Source organism: Phytophthora infestans, genomic scaffold (assembly GCF_000142945.1).
Source record: "Phytophthora infestans T30-4 supercont1.63 genomic scaffold, whole genome shotgun sequence".
Taxonomy (NCBI): Eukaryota; Oomycota; class Peronosporomycetes; order Peronosporales; family Peronosporaceae; genus Phytophthora; species Phytophthora infestans.
Window position 1 is genome coordinate 424,693 of NW_003303696.1, and position 16,019 is coordinate 440,711.

A 16,019-nucleotide genomic window follows, 5' to 3' on the forward strand; every position below is an offset into this window, starting at 1 on the left:
GGACATCGCGTCCGGTTACTGGAACGTGCCGATGGACGAGGGCAGCGTGGCCAAGACGGCGTTCACGTGTAAGTTCGGCCTGTACGAGTGGCTGGTGATGCCGTTTGGACTCTGTAATGCGGTGACGGCGTTCGAACGGTTGATGGAGACCGTGTTAGTGGACCTGAAGTGGCGAGTGTGCTTGGTGTACCTGGATGACTGTGTGATCGTCAGCAAGGATTTTCCCTACGCACCTACTGCTTGTCCGTCAGGTGCTGACTCGGTTCCGTGAGGCGGGATTCAAGCTCAAGATGAAGAAGCGTCATTGGGGACGTTCTTGGGTCACATTGTGACGCAGGCCGGCATTCTGCCGAACCCAGAGAAAGTGAAAGCGGTGATGAACATCCGGCCGCCGAGGGACTTGCACGAGATTCGGTCGTTCTTGGGCCTGACGAGCTACTTCCGGAGGTACATCCCTGGATATGCGGCGATATCGGCGGCTCTGGAAAGACTGAAAGCGAAGGACGCTCCGTTCGAGTGGAACGATGACTGCGAGGCTTCGTTTCGGCAGCTGAAGAGAGCTCTTGTGAAGCCTCCTATTCTGACCTATCCGGACGGCCGGAGGCGATTCAAGTTGTTTGTGGACTCCTCTCGGTACGCCGTCGGTGCTTGTCTGATGCAGGAAGCTGATGGCCGTGACCGTGTAGTGGCTTACGCCAGCAAGTTGTTGACCGGTTCGCAGAAGAATTGGATTAACAACCAGGATGGGATTTCGGAGATTGAGTGCTGAGGCGTCGTCTGGGGGATGCGTAAGTTTCGGAGCTATCTCGACAAGCGCGAGTTCGACGTGTACACGGACCACCAAGCGCTAACGTGGGTCTTCAGTCCCGGCAATCGGACTTCGAACGCTAATCTGGCCCGGTGGGCCATGGAGCTGTCGATTTTGCAGTTCAAGGTACACCATAAGCCCGGTACGGCTATGGGGCATGTGGACGGTCTCTCTCGGCTACCAGTGGACAAAGTGGCGGCGCTGACTATGAACGACCTACTGAATCTGGACGACGACGACGTGGGTCCGTCTTCAGTCGGGGAGCATTCGAGTCCCGAGGCGGACGACGAAGTGGAATACGCCGACGGAGCTGCTGGCGACTCGGCCGATGGGCACGTTGACGACCCTGGGCCGGTTAGATTACGCGAGGATCCTGTCAGAGAAGAAGTCGGACCGGTCGCCCCGTCACCTGTCGACCAGTTAAGCCTTGATCGAGAGCAGCTCGTGAGTGAACAGTTGAAGGTGCCGTGGATCAAAGCGCTGGTGGCATTCTTGCTGGACGGAGCGTTGCTGCTGGATCCGTACCTGCGAGCGCGAGTGGTGCGGATGGGACCCCGGTACTCCGTCCAAGAAGGAATGCTCTGCGTCGCGTAAACTTGCCGGCTCGAGCCGGCCCTGCTCGCTCGATCTCAGTTCCGGTCGTGCCTATGACATACGTGGAAACGGTGCTGCATTTCTGTCACAAGGATGTGCTGTCGTCTCACATGGGACTGACGAAGACGACGGAGAAGGTTAGACGGCATGCCTTTTGGCCAGGCTGGACGAAAGACGTCGAAGAGTACGTCCGCACCTGCGGCGTGTGTGGCGGCGGGAAGCGACCGCGACCGTGGCGATCTGGGCTCATGCAGCGCATGCCTGGGGCTGACCTGACTGGTCCGTTCTCACTGTTAGTGGTCGATGCCATAGGACCTTTGCCCTTGACTGAGAGAGGTCACCGGTACATCCTCGTGTTCGTAGACTACTTCACGCGGTGGGCGGAAGCCTTTGCAGTAGAGCGTCTGGATTCGGTAACCTTCGTGGATACTATGGTGAACGGAGTGGTTGCTCGGCACGGAGAGCCGTCGCGGCTGTTGAGCGACAACGGGTCGAACTTCACGTCTGAGGTGGCCAAGTCATTCTATCAGACTTTGGGGATCAAGAAGCTGTTTGGGTCAGCGTACCATCCTCAAACGCAAGGTCTAGTCGAACGGTTTAGCGGTACTTTGATTGGGATACTACGGATGCATGTGAGCGAAGCTCAGACGGACTGGGACCTGTTTAAGTATGTTAGAGAGAGCAGAGTCGCGTGAATTAGACTTAGTTTAAGTATGTTAAAGAGAGCGGAATAGCGTGAATTAGACTAGGATAAAGTACGCAAAACGAAGCTGCCGCCGGATGTGAAAAAATGCGAAGTTGTTTGCTGTACCAAGTGGAAGAGCAACGAAGTGGCCCAATATCGGTGTGAGCTGTTCCGATCCTTGCGCGATTCCAGACACCTCGTGGAACGACAGTTGCTGAAGGCGCAGGACCGCCATGAAAAGAGACTGGACCGTCAAGTCACTGTGGAGTTTGCAGTAGGCGACCCAGTCTGGGTTTATCAGGTGTTCAGGACCAAGCGAGGAGAAGTGCGGTCGAAGAAATTGTCGTTCTGATGGCACGGGCCTTACCGAGTAGTTGAGAAGGTGGGCGACAACACTTACAGGATTGCGATACCCTCGCACCCCGACCGAGTCGTGCCTGTAAACGTCAACCCACTCAAGAAGTTCCGAGGACGGTGGGCTCGGCCCTACATAGATGAAGTACCCAAGGGCTTGGAGGAGAACGGTGACGAGATCAAAGACGGTCCGCTGGAAAAGGCTGATCTGCCTGCTTCCAGTTTCTGGGAGAGGTTGACCGTCGGAATGGGGGGCTCTGCGCTGACAGGAGTCACTGCTCCTCTACTGGAGGTGGTGGCCAAACGTGTGGTTAACCGTGGCATCGAGTATTTGGCGCTGACCGCTACCTTTGAGACATTCTGGTTACCGAGAGCGACGCTGTCGCCTGAGTACGAGTCGCTGATCACGGCTTTCGAACAAGCCGAACGGAAGAAGCAGCGGTTACCCGAGTTAAGACGGAGCTCTCGCCTGGCGGATACGAACGCGGAGGTCGGTGATGACGATTTACTGATGGAGTAGCCTGTGTCCGTGAATAAGTGTATGTGGTGTCAAGATTGATGGAATTTTCGATAAGTGGATTGGGTACCAGGACTCTTACGCGGACGGACCAGGCGTGGCGTTTGTATTACATGTTTATATTTGGAAAAGAGAAATGATGGAACGAGCTGACAAAAAGAAAAAGAAAAAATTAACTGATGCAAGTGTATTAGGGAAGGGATTACGAGTACGAACGGGAGGCACTACGCTATGGTACGACGCTGAGTGCGGGTTGACGGTAGCTACTTGGACTTCTTGGTGGCCGCGGCGGTCTTCTTAGTCTCCCCGTCGCCCGAAGACTTCTTGGAGGACGTCAAGCCCGAACCGTGGCTGCTGTCACCCGAGGACGCGTCGCTGTTGGACTTAGAGGTGGCCTTGCTTTCCGTGATCTTTCCGTCTTCCGCTTCCTCTTCGTCGCCGGCTGCCTCTTCACGGTATTCGGCCTCTTCTTCGTCGTCTTCGGCGTCCTCGGCGGCGTCGTCGGCTTCGTCGCCCTTGTCTTCCTCGTCCTCGTCGCCGTCGGAGCCGGAAACCGTGAGCGCGGGCCGGGCATAAAGAGGCGCAGAAGGAGGCAATGCCGAATAGATTTCGCCGTCTTCGCCCTCGAAGTCGGAGTCGTCGTCCCCTTGCTCGGTCACGTCGTAAGGCATGACGTCGTTCAGCGCTTCGTACGTACCGTCCAATTGCTGCTGCACAAAGTTGGTCTGCACCTCGCGGAGCGACCGATCCGAGAGGAGCCGCTTCCAGACGCCGCTAGTCTTGTTACCAACCCAAGCAGGGTTGGGAGGCGACCGGCTGGCAACGTCTATGGCGATGCGGCCCAGAGCGACGTCCGAGAGGCGAAGGTGGGGCTTCCAAGTGATGTCCAACTCCTGGGTCTGCTCCAACAGCTCCGGAACGGAACTGTAGCCGTCTTCGTCGATGGAGAACGGATCGAGAGCGCGGGCGATGGTCCGGTCGTAGAGAGCCCTATCATTCTTGTAGAGCGTCGCCAGGTCGACTTGGGCGGCTTGAGTCTTGGCCGCTACCGAGTGAGCGGCCGCCTTGCCGCCGTACCACATCAGGGTGTCGTGGGCCTCGTCCTCCAGCTGGGCCAGGAAGCTGTAGTAGCCGAACACCTCGATGTTCGCGCTGATGAACCGCAAACGGGCCTGCACGGCGACGGACTTCTTCTTGCGGCGTGCGTCGGAGTTGCCGGTGGGTGCGTAGAGGGCGCAGATGAAGAACGTAGCGCGGTGCTTCATCCAGAAGCGCAAGTGCAGAAGATGAAGCGGCGAGTGCTCTTGCGGGTCGTACCAGGCTCGCTGCCCGGACCACAGATACGCCAGCCGGAAAGGCGTCTTCCCCCGTCCTGCCGCCTCCTTGATAAGGCGATCCACGTCACGACGGATCGCGGCCGGCACGTCGTCGGGGAGCTCGAGGGAGTACTTCAGTGAGTTCGCGGTGGTGCGTCGCTTCTTGGCCGGACGCTTCGACTGGGCCTTGCTGCGCGGGGCAGGACGCTTGATTGTCATGTCGGGTTCCGGCACAAAGAGAGCATGAGTTGGGGGCTGTCCGTCCTCGAAGGAGCCGGGCGGCGGCAACAGCGTCACGACCTCCGTCAGCGTGGCCGGTAGGGAGTCGTCATCCGCAATAAGGGCAAGGGCGAGGGCGTCGACTGCCTGCAGCCCCGAGGAGGCATCGTTGACGGCCAGGTGATCACGGAGCGAGGCGTAGAAGTCCAGTTGGGTGCGCAGAACAATGTCCTCCTCGGACGGCTTGCCCTTGCTGTCGAGGCGGGCGCGGAGACGGCGGACGGCGGCGTCCTTGCTCGATTCCTTGGTCTTGGCCATGGTGGAAGGCGGGAAGAGCTGCGGCGGCGTGAGAAGAAGGAAACGAATGCGGAAATGCGAGAAAGGCAAGATCTTGAAGCTAGGCGGATGGTTCTTGACCTAGTCAGGGACCGTCAATGGTTCAGTGATACGCCAGATGCGCTGGTGGTGGAGACGGTTTGCCCACCGTGATGGACGGTTTGTGACGAAGGTCCGGCTCGGTCCCAGATCCGACTACGATGAATTGGGGGTTACGGCGTGGACTCGCCCCTGCGCCGGGAAGTGACGGTGATGGAGTTCATTTAACGGTGATTGATGGCTCCTGCCTATCTGGACCGGCCAAGCGCCGGTACGCACGACTACTCAAAAGCTCGGACACTATGCGCTTGGGACTGCGCTACGATGATTGAGTTGTCTGCTGAGGCTACGGAGTGGTGCGTCTGGCTTGCCGGGATCTGCTGGGCGTTTGGGTGGAGCGTCGTGCGTCATTCGTTGACAAAAATGGCGTGGGCGGCGGCCGTCCGCCACTTGTCTGGATTGCTCTGGACCCTGAGCGGCGCCGTCGGCTGGATGATCACCAAGCCGTTGTGGTGTGTGGTGGGGCGGATCGTCTGCGCCGTATTGGAATTCGTGATCAAGTGGACCGGGCTGTGTAGGACTTGCATCCGGCGCTACCGGATCTTCGCCGACTACGTGAGGATTGCGGAAAGGACTCCGCAGTGCGTCGCTGGAAGCTGTACGAGGCGTTGTATCAAACGCCGATGGTGGTGCTAGAGGACTAGGCGGAACGCGAGGACGGGCTGGGACGTCTTGCCCACCGCTGGCTGGAGGCCTAATACGCCTTGTGGTGCGTGTTCATACCTGACGTGCTCGAGTTGAGCTGCAAGTCTACAGTGAAGTATTGGATTGGCTCCAGCGCGGAGTGTCACCGAGCAATGGACCGTGCGTGCTGTGTTTTCCGCGCTTTTGCGTCACTAATGGGATTGTTTGCCTACGCCGGCCTGTACACGGCCGTCTACGTGTACGAGTTTGTGGAATGAATTCTCTATAGAAGCTGCGGCGTCGGGGTGCTACTACTGCTGGGGAACTACGTACTGGCGGAGAGGCATTTGGGTGTCGACGGCGGATTCGTCTGGAACGACGATGTGGTGCTTGCCAGTGGTTTGACCGTCTTGCTAGCCGTTACTAGCCGCCTACTGCGGTGGGGCGAGGCCTCCAAGGGCCGACGCACGCCTAAGCAAGTCGCTGAGGACAGATACGCCCGGTGGACGAAGGACCTTAAGGAGCAGAAGCAGGCCGAGCGCCTCAGCGTAGCGTTCTGGAAGGCCGACGGCTGTGTGGGTCCCAAGCCAAAGGTGCGTCGGCTGAGCGAAGTGCGGGCGCGCCGACATGCTCACCGTGCCCGGAAAGCTGATCAAGGCCCTACGGATGCTCGACGAGGGCGTCAAGCTTCAGTCGGGGAGGGTGTCACGAAGGGTTCTGGCGGCCACCGTCTTGGGCACGGTGAGTTCCGTTACCCTCCTCCGCACTTTTCGACGGCCGACCAGATTCGTGTGGGCCACGCATTCGATGACGCCATGCAGGGCCACGACGGAGTCGCTGAGAAGTTGTGGACCGGCCTCGGTCTCCGTAGGATAAGCGCAGCTAGAGCGTACGGTCCCCGTTGATGACGAGGACGGAAGTCATGGGGGACCGGAGCTACTGTTGACAGGAATATCCTCGCGGTGAGGCGGTGGGGTGTGCGGTACCGCCTCGCTGTCGTGGTGGACAAAATCGTGGACGATGATTGTGAAACGGTGCCTGACGGCGGGAACGAGGACCGTGGAGGGCGAAGTGCTGGTCGCAAGGAAGAAGGTAAGAGGTCAGTCGTGAATTTTCCTTCGAGACAACAAGCAGAAAAGAATTTGTGTTGACATTTGTCTTTAGTTTGTTGCTTCTGTTTATATCTCCGTACCGTTCTACTTCTACACAGCGTCGACCGTCCCGTCCAAGGACGGCTCGCGACACTACTGCGTAGATTTTCACTTCCCGTTACTAAACAAATTAGCTTGTCCTAGCCTTTCTAGCTATTCCAGTCAAATATTTAATTTTTCGAAGTTTTCTTGTATCTGTTTCTAAGTTTCTTAGAATTTGTAAACCGTATTTGTTCTTATATATTTAAAGTCGATAAATTACAATACATGTACCAGCTGTTCTTGGATCCCCTGTTAGATCTGGTATAAATTTCAGAGAAAAAATATCCTGGTATTCCCTCTTACTCTCTTTAGCTCTCAAATTTTTAATTTCTGGGGGATAGTTATTATCGTAATGCAGAGATCTCTTCTCAATTAGCCTGTCAGACACCAATTGTCGTCTACTGTACACGTTTATCCGAGCTCGTGTGGCACATTGCCACTGAAAAAGAAATAGAGAGCTTTAGTTGTTGGAATAGCGCGAAAAAAAAATGGATGCTCCTTCAGTGGAATACATGTAACGAAGGTTCTCGATGTTCCACTGGAATATATTAATGGACCATCGGCCTTGACCTTTTTTCAGACAATTGTTGCTCCAATATCTTGAGTTACCGGTAGTCGAGACACTATTAATAAGTTCTCTAATATATCCTTCGTTGAACCAGAACTTTTTAGCATACTGGTGTATTTACATGTTACACAGCATCAGGACTGAAACCAAATTCCCTATCAGAATACTAAGTATTAATAATACAAACGTTTTGGTCCAATTTGTTTGTTTGTTCATTTAATGAAGCAACTTGCAGTTCAAGTCTTGCCTCTCCAGTTCCAACAGTAGCATTTCAATTTGCACTGAAGAACTCATTAGTTAAGTGTGAAATACAGGAGCACTTTAATTTCATATCGACCTGGTGAAGAATCAACGATACTGATACCTATGCTAGCGGCATTGATCTTGATCCTAACACGCGTATTTAGTGCTGAGATCACAAACTATCTTGAGCAGAAGGCTTCATGTGACGCAGCTTTGGCTTTCATGAGCTAGCAGCTACTACTTCAGTACCTCTCTGTGGTCCTTCTAGTGTTCATACATGTTATACATCAAATTTATCGTCCGTTTAATTCATTGTTTTTTTAAGTGTTGAACTTGGGTCCATCCACGAAAAGGGAGTTGTACGTCGGGCTCTTAAAGTACTCATAGAACCACAAGTAGTTGATGTAGATGCGATAGTTCCTATCGCCAATGCGTGTTGACGAGATAATGTTGAGCTTGTTGTACATCATTGCTGGGGTTCGCTTATTCACTATCCAGACGGAAACGGATTGTCCAGTACAGAGGTCGGACGTAGTTGTTGTTTGGCCTTCGATTTTCGGTAGATTTTTTTAGTAATGTAGCCCACCATTCCTTCTCGCGTTCATTACCTCTTCCATGCGTATAGATTGTGTCATCTTTTGTCACCAGTCTTTTGATCGCTATCCGCACGCTCGCGAGTATAATTCCCCTCTCTTCGAGGTCTTGTGCGCTTCAGCAGTGGTAGAATCGTCTATACAATGTATAGACTTCTACGAAGCGATTCTGACGTATCATGTCAATGGCCATGGCTGCCATGGTGGCACTGTCATGGTGGCCGGCTGGGAATAAAGGTACAGCTTCGATCGACGCATCGCTGGCAAAGCTCGTCTGCTCTGTAGCGGTATCCGCAATGGCCGAGGTTGTATCGCAGATCGTTAGGACGAGTAGTGTAATAACAAGAGGTCTACGTATTATAATAATAGTCTGCGAGACGCATCTCTGATGCCATCAGAGTTCGCGTATTACTGTACATGTAGTAGCTGCGAGTAGTGAGAGCCGGCACATTACACCGACAGTTTTTTTCAAAGCCTTTTTTCACAACGAGAGTAGGTTTAGCTTTTCCACCGCGCCAGAACAACGAGCCGACCGCTTGACCAATCGAGAGCGTGAGGACGCACTCAATGCCATTGCGTGTGTCCTCACGATCTCGACGCGCTCAATGCCATTGAGTGTGTCCTCACGCTCTCGACCGGTCATTGAGTCAATGCGTCTCAAGTAGGTTTCAAGTCCTCTAAACGGATGGCAACCTCTCGACCCGCTGAGCGAGAGGACGCATCCGATGCAGATTTAAAGTCCTCTTGCTATTCGAATCGCATGGGATAGGTCTTTTTTGTGGAGACCGGGGTGCCAACAAACACTTTTTGGGGTGAAATCAAAACGAGATGGGGCGCGAGCAAAACCAAAAAGGCTTGAGCAAAATAAAGTGCCGCAAAATAAAGTGCCGTTTTGGTGCGTCATCCAACAGATTTGCGGGTTCGAGCAAAAAAAAATTGTAAATTAGTAATGACGCAGGTGTCCACGTCTGCGAGTTAAAGTGAATCACAAGTCGCACCATACACCAACCATTCAAGCACCGTACTGCGTGGCCGCACTGCTCTGTGTGTGTTTATTCCTCATTCTACACGTCCGCATACAGTGTGTGCTTATACTCTTTGTAGTGCAGCAATGCCGAGAATAGCATGGAGGAAGCTGGCGGAGCATACATCCAGTGACGGCTTTACAAAATTCCGAGCCGAGATGTTTTGCTGCTCTTCAATCTATGCGAAGCGTGAGATCAACTGTAAAATATGCCCTGGTGATCATGCAATGCTTGAGCGGCGCATGGTATGCACGAGTCCATCCTGTGCCAAGAAGGAAGCGGCGCTGGGAGGTACACAGTGTGCTGTGCAGTGGAAAACATGGGAGTGCACGTCTCATTCGTCTTGGCACATCTACACGAACGACGAAAATCATTTGCGCGACGAAGCATGCATTGGTGCCCATCGTGTGCCTATAACCACAGAAGTGAAGGAGTTTGTAGCTCGAATGGATGCCTGTGGTATGCAACCTCGGCATATATGGAGCAGTCTTCGTCGCGCGCCAGACATACCGGCTCCGCCGTTGGGGCCGCCGTCTCGACAGCAAATTACCGATTGCGTGAAACGTCTACGAAAGAAGAGTTTGACGCGTAACACACGGCAAGGTGGGAGGTCGTTGGCAAAGGAGTATCCTTACTACCCCGGAATCGACGCAAAAAAGCTTTCCTGTTTGCTCCGGAACTTGAAGACGATGGATTTCCTCGAATTGGAACAGGAACTGACGAGGACCCCTTAGTTGTGGGAATTACTACTCTGAGCTTGCTAACAAAAGTTAACAAGCTCCGTGGTGATGACCACTTCAGACGTTTCCACACCGACGCTACTTTTAAGCTCACTGACCTGGGCTACCCAGTGATAACTTGTGGATTTACCGATCGATCACGCTTTACCACCTTGCTGCCATCCTGATAGTTAGTGCTAGAACTCACCGAGAGTATGAATTGGCATTTGGATGTTTTGCAAAGCTATACCAAAGGATATTTGGGGCTTCGCTGCGCGTGGATGCTATCATGGGAGACGCAGAAGACGCACAGCTGAACGCGTTGCGAAACGTTACAGTATTTAGCGAAAGCAAATACTTGATGTGTTTTTTTCATGTGCTTTATAACGTGCACAAGCGGACAAGACACCTTGAAACAGGACCGGGGGTTTCCGTATTTTCAGGAGTTATGAATATGCATTTTACGACAAACTATACAGAGTACTGCAGTGTGAAAGATCGCGTTATTTCCGAGTGGAGAATGGAGCCATGCCTCAAAGCGTTTGCAGATTACTTTAAGGAACAGTGGATTGAAAGCCGTTTTTGGAGATGGCAGATTTATCATCTAGTTACGCTACGACAAACAATCCCTGTGAAGTATTTAACGCCACTGTAAAACGTCATGTACAGCGAAAAGCTTCCGAAATTTGCACGTTGATCCGAAGTATGATTACTCTGGCTGAAGATGTAGGTTGTGATGTTGCCTCTCCTTCAGCATCTATCGCCGCACCCAATCCCGAAATCAAACGTACGGCTAAGTGGATGTTGAAAGCCAAAGCTGTAATGGTATTTCGGACTCGTGATGCAGCGCAAGTGCGTGTGATGCATATGTTGGAAATGCATATGGATGCAGAAGCCATGGCATCCATGCGGGAAATGGCGAATGTTACTATTTGCGACCAAGAATCCGAACATTTCTCGCTTCTATCCTTGCTGTTAGACAAGTCACAAAAACGAAAAGCTTCTCGCCTGTATTGTGATAGCGTAAAATGGTCTACGAGGCGGGCACATCGACAAAATATGCCTCCCAATGGATGGCTAGTGAATGCTGAGGAGAACGAATACGTGTGCTCAATGCACGTTAAGTTTGGAATATGTTCTCACATAGTGGTGGCTAGATCGGTCCTCGGGATTGGAAATAACGTTGGCTTTGGGGAAAAACTTATGTGTAGGCGAGCAAGAAAGAAGCTGAGAAAAAGCCAAGGTGACACTGTGGTTTCTATATCGGATCGGAGCAATTTGGGAGTCAACGTTGACACTGAGGCTCAGTTCGTGCGTTCCGACATAGGCAAGAGCACTTGGGACATGCTCACGAGTTGGATAGAGAGTCTTTCGATGATGGTAGTGCTCGAATGTTACCCTCGACGCAAATTGACCAGGGCTTTTACGGGCATATATACAACATAACAAACCGCAACAACCCTTACGATCGAGTTATCGCCAGTGCAAATTGGAATGGAAACAATGAATGGCTGAATGCATGGAGTCCAGGGTTTATATTTCCACTGGCTTCGACGAATGTTTCGACTAGTTATAGAAATGTCGTGCCTGGTCCTGCACAAGACGGCTTTGCGATGCAGCTACACCCAGGACCGAACCAGCCAAACTTGCATCACGAAATCAATCAACAGTTCAGCTACACCCCTGCTTCCTATATGTCGACAACAACTGAAAACGAGAGAAGTACCGATTTTGCCGCAAGGTGTATGGAGCAAGGCTCCGAGAACGTGCTTGGTCCTGATAGACCTGTGGAGTGGACTCGCAGTACAGATGACAATTTGTTTGGTACGCCGTCACCTCGCCAAGTAGGAAGACCTCCATTATCATCCCGCGCACTTCAGATGCAAGCCCTGCTGAACTAATACGACTAAACCATTGCTGTTGTTATTCTCATTATTTTATTATCAATACAGAACCTTTATCGCAAAACCCACTGCCAGTTCACAATAAGTCGCACGAGTTAATGTGAAACCCATTGCCTGTTCACAATAAGTCGCGCGAGTTAATGTGAAAGGATTGGGATTGGAGAACGAGTGGTCACAATTCAACAGACGCAGAATATGTCGAAGCGTGTGTGTACTCAGCGCACAGAGCAAGAGAAGTTTGAGCTGCTGCGGCAATGGCAATCTCACCTGGAATGGACTCTCCGTGACGCCTCTCATGAACTGGGAGTCTACGATAGCACCCTCCGAGGTTGGAAGGAGCAGTACTGGCACCGACTGGACGAGGAATGCGGTTCACATCGAAAGCGAAGGAAAGGAGGAGGGCGGAAGTACAAAACGAAGCCCTTCGAGGGGAGGATTATCGATTACTTTGATAATATGCGTGCAAGTGGCAGAGGCACCTTCTCGGAGATGTTGCATTATCGCAGAAACATTGAAGAATTTACGGCAGATTTAACCAATCCCAACTATCAAAACAGAAGAGTCCGTCGGTTTATCGAGCGATATTCAAAGCCAGGGCCAGCGGACGAGGTGGTGGTGGTTCCCGGTGTACCAGAGCATTTGCAGGACGCCCAGGACGATCCTAGCCCTCCTGGCGCGTCGCATGACGTATCCGCATCACCCCAGGACGTCCAGGACGCCCAGGGCGCGTCGCAGGAAGCATTTTACATGCCCCAGGACGTGCAGGATGCCTCGCACGACCATTAAGAGGTTTCCAATGTTTTTCAGGGCAAGACAATAGGCGGTCAGCACTTGCCAGACGTTTCCCAGTGTCTAGAAGACGCCATGCAGGACGTACAGGAGGCTATACAGGTCGGGCTGGATGTCCCCGATGGCATCCAGAGTGATGACGATGATCAGTACCACGTAGGTATGTTGGTTTCACTTTTCTCCAAGATAAGGCTGCATTGCTGTGCAAGAACTTTCGTCTTTTCTACTTTTTGAAAGCTCCGAAGGTTACTGCGTACGAGCTTCGGAAAGTGCAGAAGGAAGCAATTGTATCGCCCAACAAGTTGGCACAAATTTTACCTTGGTCTGTCATCAGGCAGTGCCAAAAAGCTATATCCTCGCTCCAAAACAAACGCGAAGGCATCGGAAAACTGGGTATGGTGAAGGTTGCAACAGTGGGAATATTGACTCCGCCCACCGTCGCAGCCATGAAGCGGTGGCATGAAGTCACGAAAGTCATTGACACGCTAGAGAAAGCGTTCGTGTGGATCACTAAAGTTGACTTTACTCTCAATGTGGATCGACATTTTCGAGTTATCAAAGACCAAACTCTCGAATCCCGCTTGAAAGTCCTCCCTGTTTTCTCATCCCAGGTACACTTTACTCTTACTATTTCTGTTTCTTATCGAGACTGCTAGCTAACCTCGTTTTTTTAATCTGGACGTGTAGATGGAGCTAATTGAGATTGCTGGGAAGGGCTCTTTTAGCGATGCGACCTTCGAGAAATTGTTCAGTGGGCCGAAGGTAGTCTGCATCAAACCTACAACTATGCTGGTTGTGGTTGAAGGCGCAGTATCTATTGACACCCACGAGCTCGCCAAATTGTTTTTTGGTTTGTCGAATGAAATAGTGTTGCTCCCTATTAGCTGCAACGGCATTCATTGGTGCAGTATTATGGTAAAGCTCGCGAGCTCTGAGGTCCTCGTGTACGATCCGATGGGGGAAACCGACCTTGATAAATCGGCGGAGCGCAGTGCTACTGCAGTGTCGCAATTAACGTTCTATTTGCGTTATTGGATGCCTCGAGAATCTATCACTACCCTTCAGCGTTCAAACAACACTTTATAGAAGCAAAGCAATGTACTTTTGTATCTCCTTGCACGACCTGCTTAATTTCTGCCGGTAGTTTGTTTTTTATATTTGGCCCTTAAATAACCAGGGGGTTATACGTAGGTCCCTTAAAGAACTCGTAGAACCTCAAGTATTAATGTAGATGTGGTAGTTCTTGTCGCTCATGCCGGTTGTACATCATCGCCGGGGTTCGCTTATTCGCAGCCCAGACAGTGAAGCGGAACTCCCAGAACGGTTGTCGGAAGTAATCGTCGAGTGTTGTCTTGGCCACCCTGTTGACCTTCAGTACCTTTGCCATCCATTCCTTCGCGCCTCCTTTACCTGTAAATGGAAATATCTTTTGCGTCGAGCCTTTTGAGTGCTATACGCACACTTGCTGGTATGATCCCTCTCTCTTCGTCACTCGCCGAGTTCATGTGGACTTCAGCAGCTGTGCTTGCAGCATCGCTTCGCAGGTATTTATGCGTGTCATTGTAATCGGCCTGAGATGAAGACGCTGTGTTCTTCTGGTCTGCATCCGCAATGGTCGAGGCTGCGCCGCAGCTCGTAAGGACATGTGCAACTATTAACACAAAGAGACCTACGTAGTATACGAGACGCATGCCTACTCGTGTATATCTTCTTATGCGGGGGGCGCGACAGAATAATAGCGCGAAGGTGATTCTGCCTCGCGTCTTGATCACAGAAACGATTCGCTTGCGCGTTTGATTGTCGAAGTGAAGATGATGTGCATCCAAGTTCGCAGCATGGACTAGCCTTTAATTTGCATGTGCAACTCTCTACAGAAGTCCAGTTTAAAGTTGCGCCTTCCAGTAAATGTATCAAAGAGTTTCCCAAGACGAAGTTTCAGCAACCAAATGTAGCTTGATGTGTTCCCTGTACTGTTAATAATCATTAAATAGCGCGACAACCGAATAAATGACGGTTAGATTACCGATCGATATTTCGATACTTAGATCCAGTTGTTCCACTGGAAATATATGTTGAAAAATTGAGCTTGACCCTTTTCTTGCTTCAAAAACTTGCGAAAATCCAGAAATTTTTATAAGATCTTTATTTACTGCAGAGTTAATTTATCAAAAGCCTTTTGCATATTATAGTTCTAAGACATATCCAGGATCCGATTATTAAAGCTCTAAAGCAAGTGAGTGTTTTACGCCATGGGCGCTGTTTGATGAAGGCTGTTTGAAAATTAATTAAACATCCAAACCAAAATTATGCAATTATTTAAAAGAGATCAGCTTTTTGAACTACTTATCCATTTTATTTTAATAGAGTGTACTACGTTTCAAAAGCAGAAGTTAAAGCATAAAGTACTACTGTACATGAATAGTAATGTACATGTACAGTAGTAGCTGAAGAGGGAGGCATAGTTTCTCTCTACGTTCATTGCCTACTTCGACAGAGAAGGCCCCGTCACCCACGTGGTTGCTTCTATATACTTAGTGGAGCAGTGAGTCGCGACGGGCTGCGCTAGCTTGCGCGAGCGTTCCATTGTTTCTCGAAGATACGTCTCGCAAAGCAGCCCAAGTTTTCCAAAAGGGGCTGGTAGCACCACTTTATGGCTTGCCACGGCCTCGAGAAGCTATGATTTCGGAGAAATCTAAGGAGCCGCGATGGCTGCAGGATATGCTTAGTCTGGCTACATATCACGGCACTAGAAAGGGCTGGATGCAGGGGTCCCGAAAATCCATTACACGGATGAATACTTTCTCGTCAAGTGAAGAAATGAATTATTCAATTATTAGTATTATTCTTCCCAATTCTGGATCGTACCTCGTCAACAGTGTCCACGTCCCAGAGGTCGCGGTTGTACATCAGACACATCACCATCTCCAGCTTCTCGGGGGTCATTCGCTTTCGCAGGTCCGACAGCACGAGCTAGGCCGAAGAAAAGAAGCGCTCGCACTCATTTGAAGTCGGTGGGATCCACGAAGTGTGAGCGCTTGGCAACCTTGCGTCTCTTGAATGCGGCCTTGACAATCGAAGAGTCGTCTGCACCTCTTGCGGGTCCTTGTTCCAAACTTGGCGCTGTAAATTCAGAACGGGCCGTCCTCTCGGCCCAATTTAGTGCCTCACCCCGCTGCAGCTTAACCACACCTTGCTCTAAATCGGGATAGTTAACGATGACAGCTGTCGCAGCTAGCCGAGGCTTCAGGGACGGGTATTGCTTGATGATTTGGTCAAGAAGACGCCGTACAGTCGTTATTGCCAGTGTAGACTTTTGTAACGTCTTGGTATCCGCCTCAAAAGCAGTAAGGTCATCAATCAACACCTTGACGCGCTCGTGCTCGGCCCGCCGCAGTCGCAAAGGCTGCACCCCATGCTCAACACGCATTCCGTG

General features: G+C 51.4%; 1 protein-coding gene across 1 annotated transcript; it reads right to left on the reverse strand.

The window, feature by feature from the left end:
* Positions 1 to 13,992: 13,992 nt before the first annotated feature.
* PITG_18153 (secreted RxLR effector peptide protein, putative) lies at positions 13,993 to 14,277 on the reverse strand (the record flags this gene model as incomplete). The annotated part of the gene is made up of 1 exon (XM_002896264.2): positions 13,993 to 14,277. One exon carries the CDS (start codon positions 14,275 to 14,277, stop codon positions 13,993 to 13,995), a length of 285 nt encoding a protein of 94 aa, XP_002896310.1.
* Between the last annotated feature and the right edge of the window lie 1,742 nt (positions 14,278 to 16,019).